This window comes from Arachis hypogaea, chromosome 12, assembly GCF_003086295.3.
Source record: "Arachis hypogaea cultivar Tifrunner chromosome 12, arahy.Tifrunner.gnm2.J5K5, whole genome shotgun sequence".
NCBI classification, from domain to species: Eukaryota; Viridiplantae; Streptophyta; class Magnoliopsida; order Fabales; family Fabaceae; genus Arachis; species Arachis hypogaea.
In genome coordinates this window covers 24,594,993-24,618,465 of record NC_092047.1, presented here as the reverse complement: position 1 = coordinate 24,618,465, position 23,473 = coordinate 24,594,993, and the positions used below count along the sequence as shown (strand labels likewise).

The following is a 23,473-nucleotide window of genomic DNA, read 5'->3' as shown; positions in this document are numbered from 1 at the left end:
AAGAAGCATCTCCATTCCTGCCATTGGAGCAAACAACTTTGAGCTGAAACCTCAATTAGTTTCTCTGATGCAGCAGAACTGCAAGTTTCATGGACTTCCATCTGAAGATCCTTTTCAGTTCTTAACTGAATTCTTGCAGATATGTGATACTGTTAAGACTAATGGAGTAGATCCTGAAGTCTACAGGCTCATGCTTTTCCCTTTTGCTGTAAGAGACAGAGCTAGGTTATGGTTGGATTCTCAACCCAAAGACAGCCTGAATTCTTGGGATAAGCTGGTCACGGCTTTCTTAGCCAAGTACTTTCCTCCTCAAAAGCTGAGCAAGCTTAGAGCTGATGTTCAAACCTTCAGACAGAAAGAAGGTGAATCCCTCTATGAAGCTTGGGAAAGATACAAACAGTTGACCAAAAAGTGTCCTTCTGACATGCTTTCAGAATGGACCATCCTGGATATATTCTATGATGGTTTATCTGAGCTATCAAAGATGTCACTGGACACTTTTGCAGGTGGATCCATTCACCTAAAGAAAACGCCTGCAGAAGCTCAAGAACTCATTGACATGGTTGCTAATAACCAGTTCATGTACACTTCTGAAAGGAATCCTGTGAGTAATGGGACGCCTATGAAGAAGGGAGTTCTTGAAGTTGATACTCTGAATGCCATATTGGCTCAGAACAAAATATTGACTCAGCAAGTCAATATGATTTCTCAGAGTCTGAATGGAATGCAAGCTGCATCCAACAGTACTCAAGAAGCTTCTCCTGAAGAAGAAGCTTATGATCCTGAGAACCCTGCAATAGCAGAGGTGAATTACTTAGGTGAACCTTATGGAAACACCTATAACTCATCATGGAGAAATCATCCAAATTTCTCATGGAAGGATCAAAAGCCTCAACAAGGCTTTAATAATGATGGAAGAAACAGGTTTAGCAATAGCAAGCCTTTTCCATCATCCACTCAGCAACAGACAGAGAACTCTGAACAAAATACTTCTAATTTAGCAAATTTAGTCTCTGGTCTATCTAAGGCCACTGTAAGTTTCATGAATGAAACAAGATCTTCCATTAGAAATCTGGAAGCACAAGTGGGCCAGCTAAGTAAAAGGATCACTGAAATCCCTCCTAGTACTCTCCCAAGCAATACAGAAGAGAATCCAAAAGGAGAGTGCAAGGCCATTGACATAAGCACCATGGCCGAACCCAAAGAAGGAGAGGAGGACGTGAATCCCAAAGAGGAAGACCTCCTGGGACGTCCAGTGGTCAATAAGAAGCTTCCCTCTGAGGAACCAAAGGACTCTGAGGCTCATCTAGAGACCATAGAGATTCCATTGAACCTCCTTATACCCGTCATGAGCTCTGATGAATATTCCTCTTCTGAAGAGAATGAGGATGTTACTGAAGAGCAAACTGCCAAGTTTCTTGGTGCAATCATGAAGCTGAATGCCAAATTATTTGGCATTGATACTTGGGAAGTTGAACCTCCCTTGTTCATCAATGAACTAAGTGATCTGGATCAACTGACATTGCCTCAGAAGAGACAGGATCCTGGAAAGTTCATAATACCTTGTACCATAGGCACCATGATCTTTAAGGCTCTGTGTGACCTTGGTTCAGGGATAAACCTCATGCCCCTCTCTGTAATAGAGAAACTGGAAATCTATGGGGTGCAAGCTGCTAAAATCTCATTAGAGATGGCAGACAGTTCAAGAAAACAGGCTTATGGACAAGTAGAGGACGTGTTAGTAAAGGTTGAAGGCCTTTACATCCCTGCTGATTTCATAGTCCTGGATATTGGAAAGGAAGAGGATGAATCCATCATCCTAGGAAGACCTTTCCTGGCCACAGCAAGAGCTGTGATTGATGTTGACAGAGGTGAAATAGTCCTTCAATGGAATGAGGACTCCCTTGTGTTTAAAACTCAAGGATCTCCCTCTGCAACCATGGAGAGGAAGCAGAAAAAGCTTCTCTCAAAGCAGAGTCAACCCAAGCCCCAATAATCAAACTCTAAGTTTGGTGTTGGGAGGCCACAACCAAACTCTAAGTTTGGTGTTGGAGAGTTTCAACAATGCTCTGCATATCTGTGAGGCTCCATGAGAGCCCACTGTCAAGCTATTGACATTAAAGAAGCGCTTGTTGGGAGGCAACCCAATTTTTATTTATCTAACTATATTTTTCTTAGTTATATGTCTTTGTAGGTTCATGATCATGTGGAGTCACAAAATAAATATAAAAATTGAAAACGGAATCAAAAACAGCAGAAGAAAAATCACACCCTGGAGGAGCATCTGTCTGGCGTTCAGCGCCAGAACAGAGCATGGTTCTGGCGCTGAACGCCCAAAATGGGCAGCTTCTGGGCGCTGAACGCCAGAACAGGCATGGTTCTGGCGTTCAACGCCAGAAATGGCACACAAATGGGCGTTGAACGCCCAAAATGGCCACCAACCTGGCGCTGAACGCCCAGAGTTGTGTACAAAGGCATTTTTACATGCCTAATGGGTGCAGGGATGTAAATCCTTGAACACCTCAGGATCTGTGGACCCCACAGGATCCACTCAGGATCTATGGACCCCATAGGATCCCCACCTACCTCTACTCACTTCTTCTCACCACTCTCTTTCACACAACCCCATAAACACTCTTCCCCAAAAACCCTTCACCAATCACCTCAAACTCTCTTCCCCATCACCTCTTCACCACTCACATCCATCCACTCTTCCCCATAAACCTACCTCATAAACTCCACCTACCTTCAAAATTCAAAACCAATTTCCCACCCAAACCCACCCATATGGCCGAACCTTAACCCCCCTCCCTTCCCTATATAAAGCCCTCCATTCTTCATCAAATTCACACAACACACCCCTCTACACCCTTCTTGGCCGAAAACACTTCCCGCTCTCCCTCTCCTCTATTTCTTCTTCTTCTTCATCTATTCTTTCTTTTATTGCTCGAGGGCGAGCAAAATTCTAAGTTTGGTGTGGTAAAAGCATAAGCTTTTTGTTTTTCCATTACCATTGATGGCACCTAAGACCGGAGAATCCTCTAGAAAGGGGAAAGGGAAGACAAAAGCTTCCACATCCGAGTCATGGGAGATGGAAAGGTTCATCTCCAAAGCCCATCAAGACCACTTCTATGATGTTGTGGCCAAGAAGAAGGTGATCCCTGAGGTCCCTTTCAAACTCAAAAGAAATGAGTATCCGGAGATCCGACATGAAATTCAAAGAAGAGGTTGGGAAGTTCTAACAAATCCCATCCAACAAGTCGGCATCCTAATGGTTCAAGAGTTCTATGCCAATGCATGGATCACCAAGAACCATGATCAAAGTAAGAACCCGGATCCAAAGAACTATGTTACAATGGTTCGGGGGAAATACTTAGATTTTAGTCCGGAAAATGTGAGGTTGGCGTTCAACTTGCCAAACATGGAAGAGAACGCACGCCCCTACACAAGGAGAGTCAACTTTGATCAAAGGTTGGACCAAGTCCTTATGGACATATGTGTAGAAGGAGCTCAATGGAAGATTGACTCCAAAGGCAAGCCGGTTCAACTAAGAAGATTGGACCCCAAGCCTGTAGCTAGAGGATGGTTGGAGTTCATTCAATGCTCAATCATTCCCACTAGCAACCGGTCTGAAGTTACTATAGACCGGGCCATCATGATCTATAGCATCATGATTGGAGAAGAGGTGGAAGTTCATGAGATTATACCTCAAGAACTCTACAAGGTGGCTGACAAGTCCTCCACTATGGCAAGGTTAGCCTTTCCTCACCTCATCTGCCACCTATGCAATTCGGCTGGGATTGACATAGAGGGAGATATCCTCATTAAAGAGGACAAGCCCATCACTAAGAAGAAGATGGAGCAAGCAAAAGAGCCCATTCATGGAGCTCAAGAGGCGTATGAAGCTCATCACCATGAGATCCCGGAAATGCCTCAAATGCACTTTCCTCCACAAAACTATTGGGAGCAAATCAACACCTCCCTAGGAGAATTGAGTTCCAATATGGGACAACTAAGGGTGGAACATCAAGAGCACTCCATCATGCTCCATGAAATAAGAGAAGATCAAAATGCAATGAGGGAGGAGCAACAAAGACAAGGAAGAGACATAGAAGAGCTCAAGGACATCATTGGTTCCTCAAGAAGGAAACGCCACCATCACTAAGGTGGATTCATTCCTTGTTCTTGTTTCTTCTGTTTTTCGTTTCTATGTTATGTGCTTATCTATGTTTGTGTCTTCATTATATGATCATTAGTAGTTAGTAACTTTGTCTTAAAGTTATGAATGTCCTATGAATCCATCACCTCTCTTAAATGAAAAATGTTTTAATTCAAAAGAACAAGAAGTACATGAGTTTCGAATTTATCCTTGAACTTAGCTTAATTATATTGATGTGGTGACAATGCTTCTTGTTTTCTGAATGTATGCTTGAACAGTGCATATGTCTTTTGAAGTTGTTGTTTAAGAATGTTAAATATGTTGGATCTTGAAAGAATGATGACTAGGAGACATGTTAGTTGATAATCTGAAAAATCATAAAAATGATTCTTGAAGCAAGAAAAAGCAGCAAAGAACAAAGCTTGCAGAAAAAAAAATAGGCGAAAAAAAAATAGAAAGAAAAAGAAAAAGCAAGCAGAAAAAGCCAAGGCTCTTAAAACCAAGAGGCAAGAGCAAAAAGCCAATAACCCTTAAAACCAAAAGGCAAGGGTAAATAAAGAGGATCCCAAGGCTTTGAGCATCAGTGGATAGGAGGGCCTAAAGGAATAAAATCCTGGTCTAAGCGGCTAAACCAAGCTGTCCCTAACCATGTGCTTGTGGCGTGTAGGTGTCAAGTGAAAACTTGAGACTGAGCGGTTAAAGTCAAGGTCCAAAGAAAAAAAAAAAGAGAGTGTGCTTAAGAACCCTGGACACCTCTAATTAGGGACTTTAGCAAAGCTGAGTCACAATCTGAAAAGGTTCACCCAATTATGTGTCTGTGGCATTTATGTATCCGGTGGTAATACTGGAAAACAAAGTGCTTAGGGCCACGGCCAAGACTCATAAAGAAGCTGTGTTCAAGAATCATCATACTGAACTAGGAGAATCAATAACACTATCTGAACTCTGAGTTCCTATAGATGCCAATCATTCTGAACCTCAATGGATAAAGTGAGATGCCAAAACAAAAAGGTATAAGTCCCGCTCATTTGATTGAAGCTATGTTTCATTGATAGTTTAGAATTTATATTATATTCTCTTCTTTTTATCCTATTTGATTTTCAGTTGCTTGGGGACAAGCAACAATTTAAGTTTGGTGTTGTGATGAGCGGATAATTTATACGCTTTTTGACATTGTTTTTAGTATGTTTTTAGTAGGATCTAGTTACTTTTAGGGATGTTTTCATTAGTTTTTATGTTAAATTTACATTTCTGGACTTTACTATGAGTTTGTGTATTTTTCTATGATTTCAGGTATTTTCTGGCTGAAATTGAGGGACTTGAGCAGAAATCAGATTCAGAGGTTGAAGAAGGACTGTTGATGCTGTTGGATTCTGACCTCCCTGCACTCAAAGTGGATTTTCTGGCGCTACAGAACTCGAAATGGAGCGCTTCTAATTGCGTTGGAAAGTAGACATCCAGGGCTTTCCAGAAATATATAATAGTCCATACTTTGGTCAAGAATAGACGATGTAAACTGGCGTTCAACGCCATCTTTCTGCCCAAATCTGGCGTCCAGCGCCAGAAAAGGAGCCAAAACCAGAGTTGAACGCCCAAACTGGCACAAAAACTGGCGTTCAACTCCAAGAAGGACCTCTACACGTGCAACACTCAAGCTCAGCCCAAGCACACACCAAGTGGGCCCCGGAAGTGGATTTATGCATCAATTACTTACTCATGTAAACCCTAGTAGCTAGTTTATTATAAATAGGACATTTTACTAGTCTTTTTGACCATCTTTGATCAGCTTTTGATATTTGATCAGTTGTATGCTATCTTAGATCACGTTTGAGGGCTGGCCTCTCGGCCATGCCTGGACTTTCACTTATGTATTTTTAACGGTAGAGTTTCTACACTCCATAGATTAAGGTGTGGAGCTCTGCTGTTCCTCAAAGATTAATGCAAAGTACTACTGTTTTCTATTCAATTCATCTTATTTCGCTTCTAAGATATTCATTCGCTCTTCACCCGGAATGTGATGAACGTGACAATCATCATCATTCCCTATGAACGCGTGCCTGACAACCACTTCCGTTCTACATTAGATTGAATGAGTATCTCTTAGATCTCCTAACCAGAATCTTCGTGGCATAAGCTAGAATGATGGCGGCATTCAAGAGAATCCGGAAGGTCTAAACCTTGTCTGTGGTATTCCAAGTAGGATTCAATGATTGGATGACTATGACGAGCTCCAAACTCGCGATTGCAGGTCGTTAGTGACAGACGCAAAAGGATAGTAAATCCTATTCCAGCATGATCGAGAACCGACAGATGAATAGCCGTGCCGTGACAGGGTGCGTTGATCATTTTCACTGAGAGGATAAGATGAAGCCATTGACAAGGGTGATGCCTCCAGACGATTAGCCGTGCCGTGACAGGGCATTGGATCATTTTCCCGAGAGATGACCGAAAGTAGCCGTTGACAATGGTGATGTATCACATAAAGCCAGCCATGGAAAGGAGTAAGACTGATTGGATGAAGATAGCAGGAAAGCAGAGGTTCAGAGGAACGAAAAGCATCTCCATTCGCTTATCTGAAATTCCTACCAATGATTTACATAAGTACCTCTATCTCTATTCTATTATTTATTATTCGAAAACACCATTATCAATTTATATCTGCCTAACTGAGAATTGCAAGGTGACCATAGCTTGCTTCATACCGACAATCTCCATGGGATTCGACCCTTACTCACGTAAGGTATTACTTGGACGACCCAGTGCACTTGCTGGTCAGTTACACGGAGTTGTGAACCGTGGTTTTGGCATCATGTTTTTGGCGCCATTTTCCGGAAAAGAAAGAGCAATGAACTTTACATAATTAAAGTGTAATCACGATTCCGCGTACCATATACCGATTGAAGAGAGGGAAGATGGTAGTTAGTGTAGAATTCTACCCCACATTGAAACTCTCATCCTCGTCGTTCAATGCGGGGTAGAATGCAAGGAGCCACCTTGTTCGGCGGGGCAAGTAGATGCTCGGCATGATAGTTCTGTTCAACCATGGCGGGGAACACAAGTTCACAGAAGCGGTTGGGGAACCTTGAAGAATCCTTTGCCGGTTTGCTCTTCTCCTTTTCTTCAATAGGAGCAGGTGCCTTCACCTTCTTAGATAGGGGTTTGGCTCCTAATGTAGGGTGCGCCTTGGAGTTTGACTTTTGGGGTGCCCTCTTTGTGGCTGGTTTCTTTGAAGCTTTCTCCTTGCCTTTCTTGGTGGGCATTCTGAAAAAAGGGAGGGAAAGAAGGAAAACATTAAACCAAAAACATGCAAGTGAAAGATAGTGCCCAAAAGAAATAGTGCAATAAAATAATCATAGAGGCATGGGTCATAACACTTGGCATGGGATGCAAGAGGGAGTAAAGCATGCAATATGGCATGAGAAGAATAATCTCAAGCATCCATAACAAAGAACAAGTCATGTTCAATGAGTATCTAATTAGCAAGCACACACTCTAAGCAAGCAAAGTGGACTCAATGCATTTAGAAGAAAGCAAGTGAGTGAGGAGGAAGCACCAAATTGAAGGTACATGATTAAAATAAACCAAAATGGCATTTGTGTATTTTCTCGAACACTTGGTGTGCAGTTATCAAGCAATGAGCAATTATGAGATACTCAACTAATTAGAAGCCTAAAATGAAATATCAATCATCACACAACATCACCTACTAACAAAGATAATGAAAGATAACAAGAAGATCTATTAAAGCAAATTAAAACTAAAATTCAACATTCATGGAAAAGCAAGAAAAGAGAAAAAGTAAACAAACAAAAAGCAAGTAGTATAATCATGCAACTAATAAGAGAAAATAAGTGAATCAATAAGAAACATTTCACTAGAAAAAGAGATTATGCAAAGAAAGTGAGAGATGAGATATAGAAGAAGTAGAACCTTGAGAAGTGTAAAAGAACAAGGTGGAGTTTTCTCTTTTTTTTTTTGTGAAAATGAGAAAGAGAGAGAGAAGATATAGTACCACCGGAGGTGGTGGTGGTCGCCGGTGAGTATCCGGAGACGGTGGTGGTGGGTTATGGAAGAGAAAGAAGAGAAGAGAGGTGATGGAGAAAGAGGAAGAAAGAAACAAGAAAGAAGGTGGGAGAGGGACAGAAGCAGGGCACGCTGGCTTTAAAATTGGTTCGCGCGCACGGTGTGCTGGCGTGTCGGTGAGGGTTGAGCGAGGGACGCGTACGCGTCAAGGGCGCGTACGCATGAAGACAGTTGGACTCCTGGCACAGAGTTGGCACAAAGTAGGCCTAACTCTCGGTTTTTTGTACCAGAGTTGGCATGCAGCACAGGCGGCGCAGACGCGCTGCATGGATGCGTGCCTGATGAAGGTGGTGACCGGAGCGAATGCGTTAAGTGCGCCTGCGCATCAGTCGCGGGCACAAAATAGGCACACGTTTTGCACAACTCTTAGGGTTTTGTACCAGGGAGTTCAAATTGCACAATCGACGCGCAAGCGCACTGCGCGCGCGCGTCGTTGGCCAAGTTGCAAGGGGCGCACAGGCGACATGCACGCTGGCGCGTGGGTGCCTGGCATGAAGTGGGCACAAGGTGGGCATAACTCTCGGGTTTTTGGACCAGGAGTGTGAAATGCACCACCGGCGCGCGCGCACACAGTGCGCTCGCGCGCGGATGCTCCTTTTCCCTTTTTTTTAAGCAACATAGAAAGGGCTATTCTAACATATTCTTGGCAGGTGTTTAAGCTAGTAGTCAAGAAAACACTCACAAATTCATGCACTATTCAAAACATAGCATTCTCTCTACCTCAACAATTCATCCATACCAAAATGAGGAAATCTATATGAACATCCTAGTTATCCAACAAGATCAACAAAACTAGCATTCCTATGCAATCAACAATATCAAGAAGTCATAAAATGTACAAAAATCTAGAGCTAAAAGCAAGAAGGTATACACAGGGAAGAACTTATCACGGTGGGGTACCTCCCACCAAGCACTTTTCTTTAACGTCCTTAAGTTGGACGGTCAGTCGCTCAAGCTTCGCCTAGCATCCGTTAGTAGGAACACCTCTACCTCTTTTGGGAGCTTGTAGCCATGGTACTTGTTCACTCTATGTCCATTCACCTTGAAAGTTGCTTCACTCTTAGGATCGAACAATTCCACCACCCCATAGGGCTTTATCTCCTTCACCTTGAAGGGTCCTTCCCATCTAGAACGGAGCTTGCCAGGCATGAATCTAAGCCTCGAGTTGTAGAGGAGAACCTCATCACCTTCTTGAAAATCCTTCTTCCGGATGTGATGGTCATGAAATGCTTTAGTCTTTTCCTTGTAAATCCTGGTATTCTCATATGCTTCGTTCCTCAAACACTCGAGCTCCTCTAGCTGTAATTTTCTGGCTACACCCGCCTTGGTTAAATCCATGTTGCACTGCTTTACCACCCAATAGGCTTTATGCTCAATCTCCACCGGAAGGTGGCATGCCTTACCATAGACGATCCGGAAGGGACTCATTCCCAACGGAGTCTTGTAGGCCGTCCTATACGCCCATAGTGCATCTCCTAACCGGAAGCTCCAATCCTTCCTTTGTGGATTGACCACCTTCTCCAAGATTCTCTTAATCTCCCAGTTGAACACTTCTGCTTGTCCGTTGGTCTGTGGGTGATAAGCAGTGGCAACCTTGTGCAATACCCCATGGCGCTTGAGCAGTGCCTCTACTTTCCTGTTACAAAAGTGGGATCCTTGGTCGCTCACGATTGCTCGTGGCGACCCATAACGGCATACAATATTATTTCTAATGAAAGAAATGACGGTGTTGGCGTCATCAAGGCGGGTAGGTATTGCTTCTACCCACTTTGACACGTTGTCAACTGCTAACAGAATATATAGATACCCACTTGAGTTGGGAAACGGTCCCATAAAGTCAATGCCCCATACATCAAATATCTCACATAACAACATAGGTTGCTGAGGTATCTCATCCCTTTGGAACGTGTTTCCTGACTTCTAACACTGATGGCAAGACACACAGAACCGGTTAGCATCCTTGAATAAGGTTGGCCACCAGAATCCACAATCTAACACCCTTTTAGTTGTCCTTTGCGAGCCAAAGTGGCCACCACATTCTGATGAATGGCAAGCTTCAAGAATAGGTTGGATTTCAGATTCCGGGAAATATCTTCGAATTACTTGGTCCACTCTCCTCCTCCACAAGTGAGGGTCATCCCAAATGTAGTATTTGGAACCACTCCTCAACTTGTCTCTTTGGTGTTTAGAAAAGTTAGGAGGGAAGATTTTCGCAACCAAGTAGTTCGCTATTGGTGTAAACCAAGGAAAGCTACCCGACACAGCATGCAAACTATCCAATAGGAATGAGTCATCGATCGCAAATGGATCAAATTTTAAATTCTTAAGGCGGCTTAAATGATCCGCAACTAAGTTTTTAGACCCACTCCGGTCCCTAATCTCAATGTCGAATTCTTGTAAAAGCAAGATCCAATGTATGAGTCTAGGTTTTGACTCATTCTTTGTCAATAAGTACTTCAAAGCTACATGATTCGTGTATACCACTATTTTGGACACTAGCAAATAAGATCTGAATTTATCTAAAGCATGAACAATAGCTAGGAGTTCCTTTTCTGTAGTGGTATAGTTGGATTGTGCTGCATCCAATGTTTTAGAAGAGTAACCAATGACATAAGGGAGTTTACCATCGCGCTGTGCAAGCGCGGCACCTACAGCATGGTTTGATGCATCGCACATTATCTCAAACGGTAGCATCCAGTTGGGGCCTCACACAATCGGTGCTGTGGTAAGAACTCTCCTTAGCTCTTCAAATGCACTCACACATGCACTGTCAAACTCAAAGTCCACATCTTTTTGGAGTAGGCGCGACAATGGCAAAGCAATCTTGCTGAAATCTTTAATAAAGTGCCTGTAGAATCCTGCATGTCCCAAAAACGAGCAGACCTCCCTCACAGATGAGGAGTGAGGTAAAGTGGTGATAACATCGACTTTGGCCAGATCTACAGAAATGCCTTCACTAGATACTACATGCCCCAACACTATGCCTTGTCTTACCATAAAGTGGCATTATTCAAAATTCAAGACAAGGTTAGTGTCAACACATCTAGCTAAGACCTTGGACAAGTTCTCTAAGCAACAATCAAATGAAGTTCCATAAACACTGAAGTCATCCATAAAGACTTCCAGACAACTCTCTATCAGATCGGAAAAGATACTTGTCATACACCGCTGAAAAGTAGCAGGTGCATTACATAGTCCAAATGACATCCTTTTGTAGGCAATGGTGCCAAAAGGGCAAGTGAATGTGGTCTTTTCCTGATCCTCAGGGGCAATATGAATCTGGAAGTAACCAGTGAATCCATCAAGAAAACAATAATGGGATTTACCCGCCAAACGGTCCAACATCTGATCGATAAAGGGCAAAGGGTAGTGGTCCTTCCTTGTGGTGGCATTCAATCTTCTATAATCGATGCACACTCGCCACGCATTTTGTACTCTCTTGGTGACCACTTCACCATCATCCTTTTTAACCGCAGTGATGCCCGATTTCTTGGGATGAGATTTCGGATGAGATTGTGACCAATTGGGATTTCTTGAGAAGAGAGTTTCTAGATAAATTCTTCCCACCGGAGAAGACCGACTACATCCGGAAGGAGATTTCGGGTATAATGTAAAAGGACCAAGAGAGTTTGTATGAGTATTGGACTCGATTCAAGAGGCTATTGGAATCTTGTCCACACCATGGATTGAACACTCACTTGCTCATTAGTTACTTCACCGGAGGTCTTTGTGCGGAAGATAGAAGATTGCTCACCGCTTCTAGTGGCGGTTCCCTTTCAAAAAACAAGACGGAAGGAGAAGCTTGGAAATTGATAAATGATGTTACCGAGGCTATACAACATGTAAGGGTGAGAAGTAATCCTCTCAAGGGTGTGGTAGAACCATCCCCTTCCGAAGCAAGCTTGACCAAGGCGCTTGGGGACATGAACACTATCCTCACGCAAATACAAAAAGATCAAAAGGAATACTACTCCATCCAAGCCATCCAAGCCCCACCTCAAGTTGCTCAACTTGAAAGCCCTCCTAGAATTTGTGGTTTGTGCTCTAGCACCACACATTACACCAATCAATGCCATCAAATTCAAGAGGAGCATGTCCTTGTCGTGGCCAATGTGAATTACAACAACCGTCTGCCCTATCATTCTCAAGCCAAAATAACTACTCTCATGATAGTAGTCAAAATCAAGGGTGGAGGGATAATGAACAAGGGACCAATCAAAACCAAAGATGGAATAACCCTTCTTCTCATTACAACAACAACCAATCTTCATCTCAATACCACCACAACAACAACAACCACCAAGCCAACCAAAATCACCACAACTAAAACCAAAACAACTACACCAAATACCAAGCACCACACTATAGACAACAATCCAACCAATCCTCTTCATCTTCCACCAATCAAGTTGATGAGCTTAGAGCCGCTGGGGATAAACGGGACGAGGGCTATAAGGCTCAATTCGAGGCCATGAGTGCTCAATTGGCCAATCTTACCGACATGATTTCAAAGATGTCCATGTCCTCCTCCAACAACACCAATCAACCCTCAAGCTCTTCTAGCCTTCCTTCCCAACTCCAACCAAACCCTAAGGGCAATCTCAACGCTATCACTCTACGGTCGGGGACTACATTGGAGGAGATACCTCCTAGGGTCATGGAAGACATTCATAAAGAAGAGGTGGTCGTTGAAGCTCCACATGAAGAGGAGGAGGTAGACAAAAGGCATGATGAAGAAGGAGTAAACCTTAAGGAACCCAAGAGGAAAGCTATAGTTGATGAGTCCATTCCTATCCCATTCCCTTCCTTGGTGAAGAAAGCAAAGAAGACCCCGGAATTTGATTTGAACATGCTTCAAGTGTTCAAGAAAGTCGAGGTAACCATACCACTTCTTGATGCTATCCAACAAATTCCAAAGTATGCAAAATTTCTGAAAGACTTGTGTATACACAAGGATAGGATAGGAGAGTTGGAGACATTATCCTTGGGTAGTTCAATTACTTCCTTGATGGAACCTATTTCAAAGAAATGTGGTGACCCTGGACCTTTCTTGGTGTCTTGTTGTATTGGTGGGCGCACTTTTCATGACTGTATGTGTGATCTAGGAGCTTGCGTAAGCATCATGCCACTCTCCATTTTTGTGTGGTTGAATTTAGCTCCATTAAAGAAGTCGGCGGCGAAGTTTGCCTTAGCCGATAAGAGTGTGATCACTGTGATGGGAATAGTAGAAGATGTACTTGTGGCGATCAAGGACTTGGTCTTTCCAGTTGACTTTTACATCCTTGAAATGTCTCCAACAGAAAATAGAAGCTCATCCTCCGTTCTACTTGGTAAACCCTTCCTCAAGACCTCTAAATTCAAGTTAGATGCCTTCACCGGCACATATTCCTTTGAGGTTGGAGATAAGACTATCAAGTTCAATTTGGAAGAAGCCATGAAGCATCCTCCCGAAGAGCATTCCGTTCTCCGATGTGATGTAATCGATGAAGTGGTAGCGGAAGTGCGAGAAGAAGACCACAACAAGTTATGCTACCCTATTGTTGAAGAGACGGATGACCAAGAGGGTGAACATGAGAAAGTTGTTGAGAATGAACTCCGTGAGCTTGATGAAAAGGAACCTCAGCTTGAGGCAAATAGTGAACTGAAGCCTCTTCCATCTCATTTGAAGTATGCTTTCTTAGAGGACAATCTAAAGTTTCCGGTCATTATTGCTAGTGAGCTTTCTAGTGAAGAAGAAGAAAAGCTCCTAGATGTTCTAAGAAAGTACAAGAAGGAAATTGGTTGGAGCCTAGCCGATATTGTGGGGATTGACCCCGCAAGTGCATGCATCGTATATTTCTCCAAGAGGGAGCTAGGCCGGTTAGGCAACCGCAAAGGAGGCTCAACCCGACCATTCTTGATGTGGTAAAGAAGGAGGTCACTAGGCTACTTGATGCAGGTATCATATACCCAATTTCTGACAGTGAGTGGGTGAGCCCGGTCCAGGTTGTTCCCAAGAAATCGGGCATCACTGCGGTTAAAAAGGATGATGGTGAAGTGGTCACCAAGAGAGTACAAAATGCATGGCGAGTGTGCATCGATTATAGAAGATTGAATGCCACCACAAGGAAGGACCACTACCCTTTGCCCTTTATCGATCAGATGTTGGACCGTTTGGCGGGTAAATCTCATTATTGCTTTCTTGATGGATTCACTGGTTACTTCCAGATTCACATTGCTTCTGAAGATCAGGAAAAGACCACATTCACTTGTCCTTTTGGCACCTTTGCCTACAAAAGGATGCCATTTGGACTATGTAATGCACTTGCTATTTTTCAGCGATGTATGACCAGTGTCTTTTCTGATCTAATGGAGAATTGTCTGGAAGTCTTTATGGATGACTTTAGTGTTTATGGAACTTCATTTGATTGTTACTTAGAGAACTTGGCCAAGGTCTTAGCTAGATGTGTTGACACTAACCTTGTCTTAAATTTGGAAAAATGTCATTTTATGGTAAGACAAGGCATAGTGTTGGGACATGTAGTTTCTCATGAAGGCATTTCTGTAGACCCGGCCAAGGTTGATGTTATCACCACCTTACCTCACTCCTCATCTGTGAGGGAGGTCCACTCATTTTTGGGACATGCAGGATTCTACAGGCGCTTTATCAAAGATTTCAGCAAAATTGCTTTGCCATTGTCGTGCCTACTCCAAAAAGATGTGGACTTTGAGTTTGACAGTGCATGTGTGAAAGCTTTTGAAGAGCTGAGGAGAGTTCTTACCACAGCACCGATTGTGCGAGGCCCCAACTGGATGCTGCCATTCGAGATAATGTGCGATGCGTCAAACCATGTTGTAGGTGCCGCGCTTGCATAGCGCGATGGTAAACTCCCTTATGTCATTGCTTACTCTTCTAAAACACTGGATGCAGCGCAATCCAACTATACCACTACGGAAAAAGAACTCCTAGCTATTGTTCATGCTTTAGATAAATTCAGATCTTATTTGCTAGGGTCCAAGATAGTGGTATACACGGATCATACAGCTTTAAAGTACTTATTGACAAAGAATGAGTCAAAACCTAAACTCATACATTGGATCTTGCTTTTGCAAGAATTCGACATTGAGATTAGGGACCGGAGTGGGTCTCAAAACTTAGTTGGGGATCATTTAAGCTGCCTTGAGAATTTAAAATTTGACCCATTTCTGATCAATGACTCATTCCCATTGGATAGTTTGCATGCTGTGTCGGATAGCTTTCCTTGGTTTGCCCCAATGGCGAATTACTTGGTTGCGAAAATCTTTCCTCCTAACTTTTCAAAAAACCAAAAGGACAAGTTAAGGAGTGACTCCAAATACTACATTTGGGATGACCCTCACTTGTGGAAGAGGGGAGTGGACCAAGTAATTCTAAGATGTGTCCCAGAATCTGAAATTCAACCCATTCTTGAAGCTTGCCATTCGTCCGAATGTGGTGGCCACTTTGGCCCACAAAGGACAGCTAAAAAGGTGTTGGATTGTGGATTCTGGTGGCCAACCTTATCCAAAGATGCTAACTGGTTCTGTGTGTCTTTCCATCAGTGTCAGAAGTCGGAAAACACGTCCCAAAGGGATGAGATGCCTCAGCAACCTATGTTGTTTTATGAGATATTTGATGTTTGGGGTATTGACTTTATGGGACCGTTTTCCAACTCAAGTGGGTATCTATATATTCTGTTAGCGGTTGACTACGTGTCAACGTGGGTAGAAGCGATACCTACCTGCCTTGACGACGCCAATACCGTCATTTCTTTTATTAGAAATCACATTGTATGCCATTATGGGTCGCCATGAGCAATCGTGAGCGACCAAGGATCCCACTTTTGTAATAGGAAAGTAGAGGCACTGCTCAAGCGCTATGGGGTATTGCATAAGGTTGCCACTGCTTATCATTCGCAAACCAACGGGCAAGCGGAAGTGTCCAACCGGGAGATTAAGAGAATCTTGGAGAAAGTGGTCAATCCACAAAGGAATGATTGGAGCTTCCGGTTAGGAGATGCACTATGGGTGTATAAGACGGCCTACAAGACTCTGTTAGGGATGAGTCCCTTCCGGATCGTCTATGGTAAGGCATGCCACCTTCCGGTGGAAATTGAGCATAGAGCCTATTGGGCGATAAAGCAGTGTAACATGGATTTCACCAAGGCGGGTGTGGCCAGAAAATTATAACTAGAGGAGCTCGAGTGCTTGAGGATGGAGGCATATGAGAATGCCCGGATATACAAGGAGAAGACTAAAGCCTTTCAAGATCACCACATCCGAAGGAAGGATTTTCAAGAAGGTGATGAGGTTCTCCTCTACAAATCGAGGCTGCGATTTATGCCTGGTAAGCTCCGTTCTAGATGGAAAGGACCCTTCAAGGTGAAAGAGATAAAGCCCTATGGAGTGGTAGAATTGTTTGACTCTCAAAGTGACACAACTTTCAAGGTGAATGGACATAGAGTGAAGAAGTACCATGGTTACAAGTCACCAAGAGAAGTGGAAGTGCTCCTACTTGAGGATGCACCAAAGGGAGAGGAAGCTTGAGCGAAGGACCGTCCAACTTAAGGACGTTAAAGAAAAGTGCTTGGTGGGAGGCACCCCACCGTAGTAAGATCTTCCTTGTGTATACCTTCTTGCTTTTAGCTTTAGATTCTTGTGAATTTTGTGACTTCTTGATGTTGTTGATTGCTTAGGAATGCTAGTTTTATTGTTTTTCTTGGATAACTAGGATATTTAGATAGATTTTATCATTTTGGTATGGATGAATTGTTAAAGTCGAGAGAATGCTATGTTTTGAATAGTGCATAAATTTGAGATTATTCTCTTGCCTACTAGCTTAAACACCTGCCAAGAATGTGCTAGAATAGCCTTTTCTATGTTGTAAAAAAATGCAAGGAAAAGGGGCATCCGCGCGCGAGCGCACTGTTTGTGCGCGCGCCGATGGTGCATTTCTTACTCCTGGGCCAAAAACCCGAGAGTTATGCTAACTTTGTGCCCATCTCGTGCCAAGCACCCACGCGCCAGCGTGCATGCCGCCTGCGCGCCCCTCGAAACTTGGCCATCGATGCGCAAGCGCACTGTGCGCGCGCGCCGATGGTGCAATGTGAACTCCTTGGTACAAAAACCAGAGAGTTATGCCAAAGTTATACCTATTCTGTGCCTGCGACCCACGCGCAAGCGTACTTGGCGCGTCCATGCCGGTCGCTAATTCAATCAGGCACGCGTCCGCGCACTGTGCACGTCCGCGCGCCTGTGCTGCATGTCAACTTTGGTACAAATTACCCGAGACTTAGGCCTACTTTGTGCCAACCCTGTGCCAGGAGCCTAACCAACTTCGTGCGTACGCGCCCTTGACGCGTACGCGTCCCTCACCGACGCGCCAGTGCACCGTGCACGCAAGCGCCGGTCACGCGAACCAGTTTTAAAGCTGGCGCGCCCTGCTTCTATCCCTCTCCCACCTTCTTTCTTAATTCTTTCTTCTTCCTTCTCCATCACCCTTCTTCTCTTCTTTCTTTTCCACAATCTACCACCACCGTCTCCGGCTACTTATCGACGACCACCACCACTTCCGGTGGCCCTACATCTCTTCTATCTCTTTCTCATTTTCACAACAAAAAATTCTACCTTGATTCTTTTACACTTCTCCAGGTTTTCCTTCTCCTATATCTCTTCTCTTACTTTCTTTGCATAATCCCTTCTTCTAGTTAGATTTTTCTTGTTGATTTACTTATTTTCTCTTTTAGTTACACGATTATAATACTTACTTTTGTTTGTTTACTTTTTCTTTTTTTTGCTTCTCCATGGATGTTGAATTTGAGTTTTCATTTGCTTTAATAGATCTTCTTGATTATTTTTCATTATCTTTGTCAGTAAGTGATGTTGTGTGATGACTGATATTTCATTTTGGGCTTCAAATTGGTTGAGTATCTCATAATTGCTCATTGCTTGATAACTGCACACCAAGTGTTCGAGGAAATGCATGAATGCCATTTGGGTTTATTTTAATCATGTATCTTCAATTTGGTGCTTCCTCCTCACTCACTTGTTGTCTTCTAAATGCATTGAGTCCACTTTGCTTGCTTAGAATGCATGCTTGCTAATTAGATACTCATTGATCATGACTTGCTCTTTCTTATGGATGCTTGAGATTATACTTCTCATGCCATATTGCATGCTTTACTCCCTCTTGCATCCCATGCGAGGTGTTGTGACCCATACTTATATGATCACTTTGTTATACTACTTCTTTTGGGCACTAACTTTCACTTGCATGTTTTTGTTGAGATGATTCTTTGGGTTTAATGCTTTCCTTTTTTCCTTTCTTTTTCAGGATGGCCACCAAGAAAGGCAAGGGGAAAGCTTTAAGGAAACCGGCCGCAAGAGGGCACCCCAAAGATCAAACTCTAAAGCACACTCTTCATTAGGAGTCAAACCCCTATCTAAGAAGGCGAAGGCACCCCGCTCCTATTGATGAGAACGAGAAGAGCAAGCCGGAAAAGGATTCTTCAAGGTTCCCCAACTGCTTCTGTGAACTTGTATTCCCCGCCATCGTTGAGAGGAACTATCATGCTGAGCATCTACTCGCTCCGCCGGACAAGGTTGCTCTTTGTATTCTACCCCGCATTGAACGGCAAGGATGGAAGTTTCTTCTGAGAAAATCACAAGAGGTCAACCTCTCATGGGTGGTAAAATTCTACACTAACTACCATCTTCCCTCTCTTCAAGTGGTATACGTGCGCCGGAAGCAAGTCTCAGTTTCAGAAGAGGCTATTCAGCAAGTGCTTAATGTCTTACTAGTACTAAGTGACATGGATGGCTTCCAAGAGGTCTTACGTGAGCGAGAAAAGTTTGGATTTGATTGGGACTCGATCCTCCGAGTCATTGTTGACCCAAAGGCATTTTAGACCCATGGTCGACTCCGGATGAGGCCCAAGTGCATTGACGCACGTTTTCTCACTGTAGAAGCAAGAGATTGGGCCCAGATCCTATCCCACTATGTGCTACCTAGCACTCACAAGTCATCCTTCACGGCGGATCTCGCCTTGCTTGTTTGGTGTGTTCTCACGGAGAGACCGGTGAACATTCCGCCTCTTGTTAAGCAAGCGATGGGTCAAGTCCACGCCCGTGGTAATTTGTCATTTCCAGCATTGGTATCTGACTTAGTTGCTGCTGCGGGTGCTCCTTGGGAAGACATGGACACGAAGGCTATAATTCCAACTAAGGGCGATATGGTCCCAAGTGGAAAATACTTATATCTCCCTATGAACAACCCAAGCCTTGACATAGCCCTTCCATCTACTATTCCTTCCACCTCATCGTCACCACCACGGCAAGGATCCACCCATCAAATGATAGAAGATCTACACCGGAAGATTGATAGATATGAGCAGCGCAACCAACGCCGATACACTTATATCAAGAAGCTTCTGCGTTGTGTTACCCCTAGTATGGAGGAACCCGAAATATTCACATCCACCTCAAATCCAAGTGATGGGAGCTCTGATGAAGGGGATAGTGAAGGTTCCGGTCCCGACCGTCCTTTGCGCATTGTTGGTAGCACGGAGGACCGTGCTAAATTCTAAGTGTGGGGAGGTCATTCGACCGATCTCCGTGGGTAACAATCTCTTCCTTTCAACACCCATGGATTTATCTTTTGCTTAGTAGTTAGTGCATTGCATGTGTAGTTAGTCTTGCTTGTAAATACTCCTTGCATGATAGTTAGTCTCTATAGAGTTGCTTGGTCAAAATAATGACTTTTTCCCCAAAAAACTGTGTTTTGGGGTACCCTACAAATTTTGAAAAATTTTTGCGGTAAACTTGCTTCAAGAATATATTTTGGAACATAGTGATTGAGCTTAAGAGCACAAGCATGTGAGTTTTGAGCATATTGTGTGGTTACATCTTCTAACCACTATTTCCCATTCTTGTGTGCATTATTCTCTCTCTATGATTGTAATCCTTGCTTTGTCTGATTCTATATGTCCATTACTTTGTGTATGAATGCATTTACATGATTGAGGCCATCATTTCAATAGTCACTTTTTCCAAACGCCCTTAACCCTTCTATCTACCATTGCTAACCAATTTTGAGCCCATGATAAACCCATTTTGTTCTTAAATAGAGCACATCAACAACCCCAAGCGAAAAATAATGAATGTCCCTAGATTTGGATACTTGATTAGTTTAGGTAAATGGAGGTGTGTATCATTCAAATGGGAGGATGTACTTGGAAACTTGGGTAGATGTAAAGGTGTGTATTTGTAATTGAAATTGAAAATTCTGGAATTTGGGAACATATTCATATATTGAATGATTGAACCATATGCATTGAAACCTTTGTACATGAAACCTCAAGAAAAAGGGGACCAAAAAAAAAGAGAAAGCAATGAAAGGGGACAAAAATGCCCCAAGACAGAGTAATAATAACAATGCATATGGGATGTGAATTGAAAAGAATGCATGAGTATGCAAAAGAAAAAGTGAAAGCCATGGGTAGCTAGGTATTGTATTATAGTTGTATAGGTTGTTCTATGTGTCTAGTGAGATCTTAAGTTAACCAAGGATTCAAATTTTAAGCTCACTTGACCATATACATCCTTACCTTTCACCCTAGCCCCATTACAACCCATGAATAAGACTTCATGATACTTGTAAGCATGCATTAAGTAATTGTTGATTGTTAGATGAAAGACAAATCTTGGAAAGCATGATTAGGAGAGGATTGAGTGACGAACCCTATACACTCGAGCGAATAGAGTGGATACACTTTCGGTGAGGGTTCGATGCTCAACTCCTTGTTCCCGGCTTTCACGAGCGTTCATCTAGCAAGTTATATGCACTTCATAGTAATGTTCAATTTGGTAGGATATATGAATTACATATCATTTTTACCTCGTATGCTCGTATGAGTTCTTGGAGGATAGATTTACCCTTGACCAAGTAGATAGATGATTTTACATTAGTTGCATACATTTATTTAGGAAATTTGCATTTCATAAACCCTTTCTTACCATGATCTTTGGTCTTTTTATTTTTAAGCATGAGGACATGCTTGGTTTAAGTGTGGGGAGATTTGATAAACCCCAATTTTGTGGTTTATATTGTATAAAATTTGGGGGGTTTTGTCAATATTTTTTACACTTATTCACAAGAAATGCATGGTTTTGTGTTCCCTTCCTAATATTGCTCCATAATGAAAAACATGCTTATTTTGCCTTAGAATTACCATATTTTGATCCTCTTTTATTGTCATTCGATGCCATGATGTATTTGTTGAGTGATTTCAGGATTTATAAGGCAAGAATGGCCTAGAAGAGAGAAACAAAGCATGCACAAGAGGAAGGAACATGAAGATTTGGATTTTGGGAATTCCAGCATGGGCGCGAACGCGCACCTTGCGCGCACGCGTGGATGTGGACAGCTGGAAGCGGCGCGTAAGGATGGACGCATCCGTGCAGATTAGGAAATCCACACCGACGCGCACGCGTACAAGGCGCGCACGCGCGGAAAGTTGCACGTGACCTCATTAAAGGAAATCGTGCCTAGCGATTTCTGAGGCTCAAGAGGCCCAAATTCAAGCTGGTTCTGCATGGAAAAGACCCAAGGATGCTAGGGAAAAGGGGGGGGGGATCAATCATTTTATACTTAGACACAATTTTTAGCTAGTTTTTGGTTCTTGTTCTTCTAGAGAGAGAAACTCTTGTTCCTCCCTAGTTCTAGCTTTAATTTGATCTTCCCTTGTTGAATTTTGATTTGGATCTTGTTAATTACTAATTTTAATTATTTAATTTGAATTCTCTAGTATAATTTTGTTTAGATCTTGTGTTAGTTTTATGTTTCCTTGTTGTTTATCATTTTATACCCATTTTATTTTATGAATCTTGTAAATCTTGAATTGCTAATGTTACATTGATGATTTTCATGGTTAATTGTGTTGTTTGAGTGATTATATGTTGATAATTGTTAGTGGGTATTTACTAATTTCAATTTAATTACATTTTGAAAATGTCTTTTAGTAATGCTTACCATGTGTTTGATGAAATGTTTCCTTTGATTAGGAGTAGTTTTCTCTACTCTTGGCATAAGCTAGGGGAATTGAGTGACCTTGAGTCATTGGGTCTCATTGAATTGGTGATTTGAGAACCCTAGGTGATCAATTTGATATCCATTGACACTAACCCGCTACTAATTTAATTAGTAGATAGGTTGGGACTTATGGGTTGATGTGATCAAACCTATTTAACATACTTCAAGCCTAGGAGTAGACAATACATACTTAAGGCTTTTGAGAAGTAGACTTAGTGGGTTGGTACCTCATAATTGTCAATATTTGCTATGGAGACAAGGATGGCGATCCCAATTCCCATGCTTAGCCAAGAGTTGCTTTTATCATTCATATTTGAAAACCCAAAAATCCTAATCTCTTGTCTCAGTTATAGTTATTTGTTTAGTTTTAGAGTAGAATTATATTAGAAGTCATCTTATTAGTTTGGAATTGTTCACTTCTTGCTTTAGTTATTTGAATTAGTTTCTTGCATTTCAAGATTACTTGCTTATTAAGATTCCTAGTTTAATTTCTTGCTCATGACTTGCAACCCCAAAATTCTAACTAATGTTGATGCACATGTTTGCCCATTCCTTGTGAGACGACCCGAGGTTTGAATACTTCGGTTACTTTATTGGGGTTGAACTTGTGACAACCAATTCCTTCTAAATTTGATTCGCGGATTATTTGTCGGTTGAGGACTATACTTGCAACGCAAAAAATCTTGTGAAATTCCTTATCGACGATACCCGTGCTCGATCAATATGCTTGTGGTGTTCTTGTGTCAAGTAATCCTTGAGACAGAACATTTAGAGTCGAGATCAAATGTAATTAGCAGAGTATGCCAAAGACTTTGAGCACTACTGTATGGGACTAGCTGAAAGAAAAATCAGAACTTCAAAAGAGTTTCCCATGTAAGTGCTTATGGTGTTCTTGTGTCAATTAACCATTGAGACAGAGCATTTAAAGTCACAGCTAGGCTCAAGGTGCAAAGCACCAAGTACTTGAGAATCAAAGGATAACTACTGTGTTCAAGGATTAAACTGAAGTATAAAGATCAGAGAATTCATAATATGATTCTAATTCTGATTCCGAATGACAGTGACATTCTTCTGATTCAAAGGAGAGTGAGACGCCAACACTATTCAGAATTACAACAGATAAACCCCACTTTAAGAAAAGACAT

The 23,473-nt window shown here is 42.5% G+C and overlaps 1 protein-coding gene and 1 non-coding gene across 2 annotated transcripts; one reads left to right on the top strand and one right to left on the bottom strand.

The window, feature by feature from the left end:
• Window positions 1-322: 322 nt before the first annotated feature.
• On the bottom strand, window positions 323-430 carry LOC112730914 (small nucleolar RNA R71). The gene has a single exon (XR_003166715.1). It is a non-coding gene; the product is annotated as a small nucleolar RNA R71 (small nucleolar RNA).
• A 16,023-nt stretch (window positions 431-16,453) lies between these two features.
• LOC112729859 (uncharacterized) lies at window positions 16,454-16,786 on the top strand. Its single transcript, XM_025780002.1, has one exon. The coding sequence runs from the start codon at window positions 16,454-16,456 to the stop codon at window positions 16,784-16,786; it is 333 nt and encodes a 110-aa protein (XP_025635787.1).
• Window positions 16,787-23,473: the final 6,687 nt, after the last annotated feature.

Coding starts and splice junctions, on each gene's coding strand:
- LOC112729859 (XM_025780002.1), top strand. CDS start 16,454: ATGGAGGCATATGAGAATGCCCGGATATACAAGGAGAAGACTAAAGCC.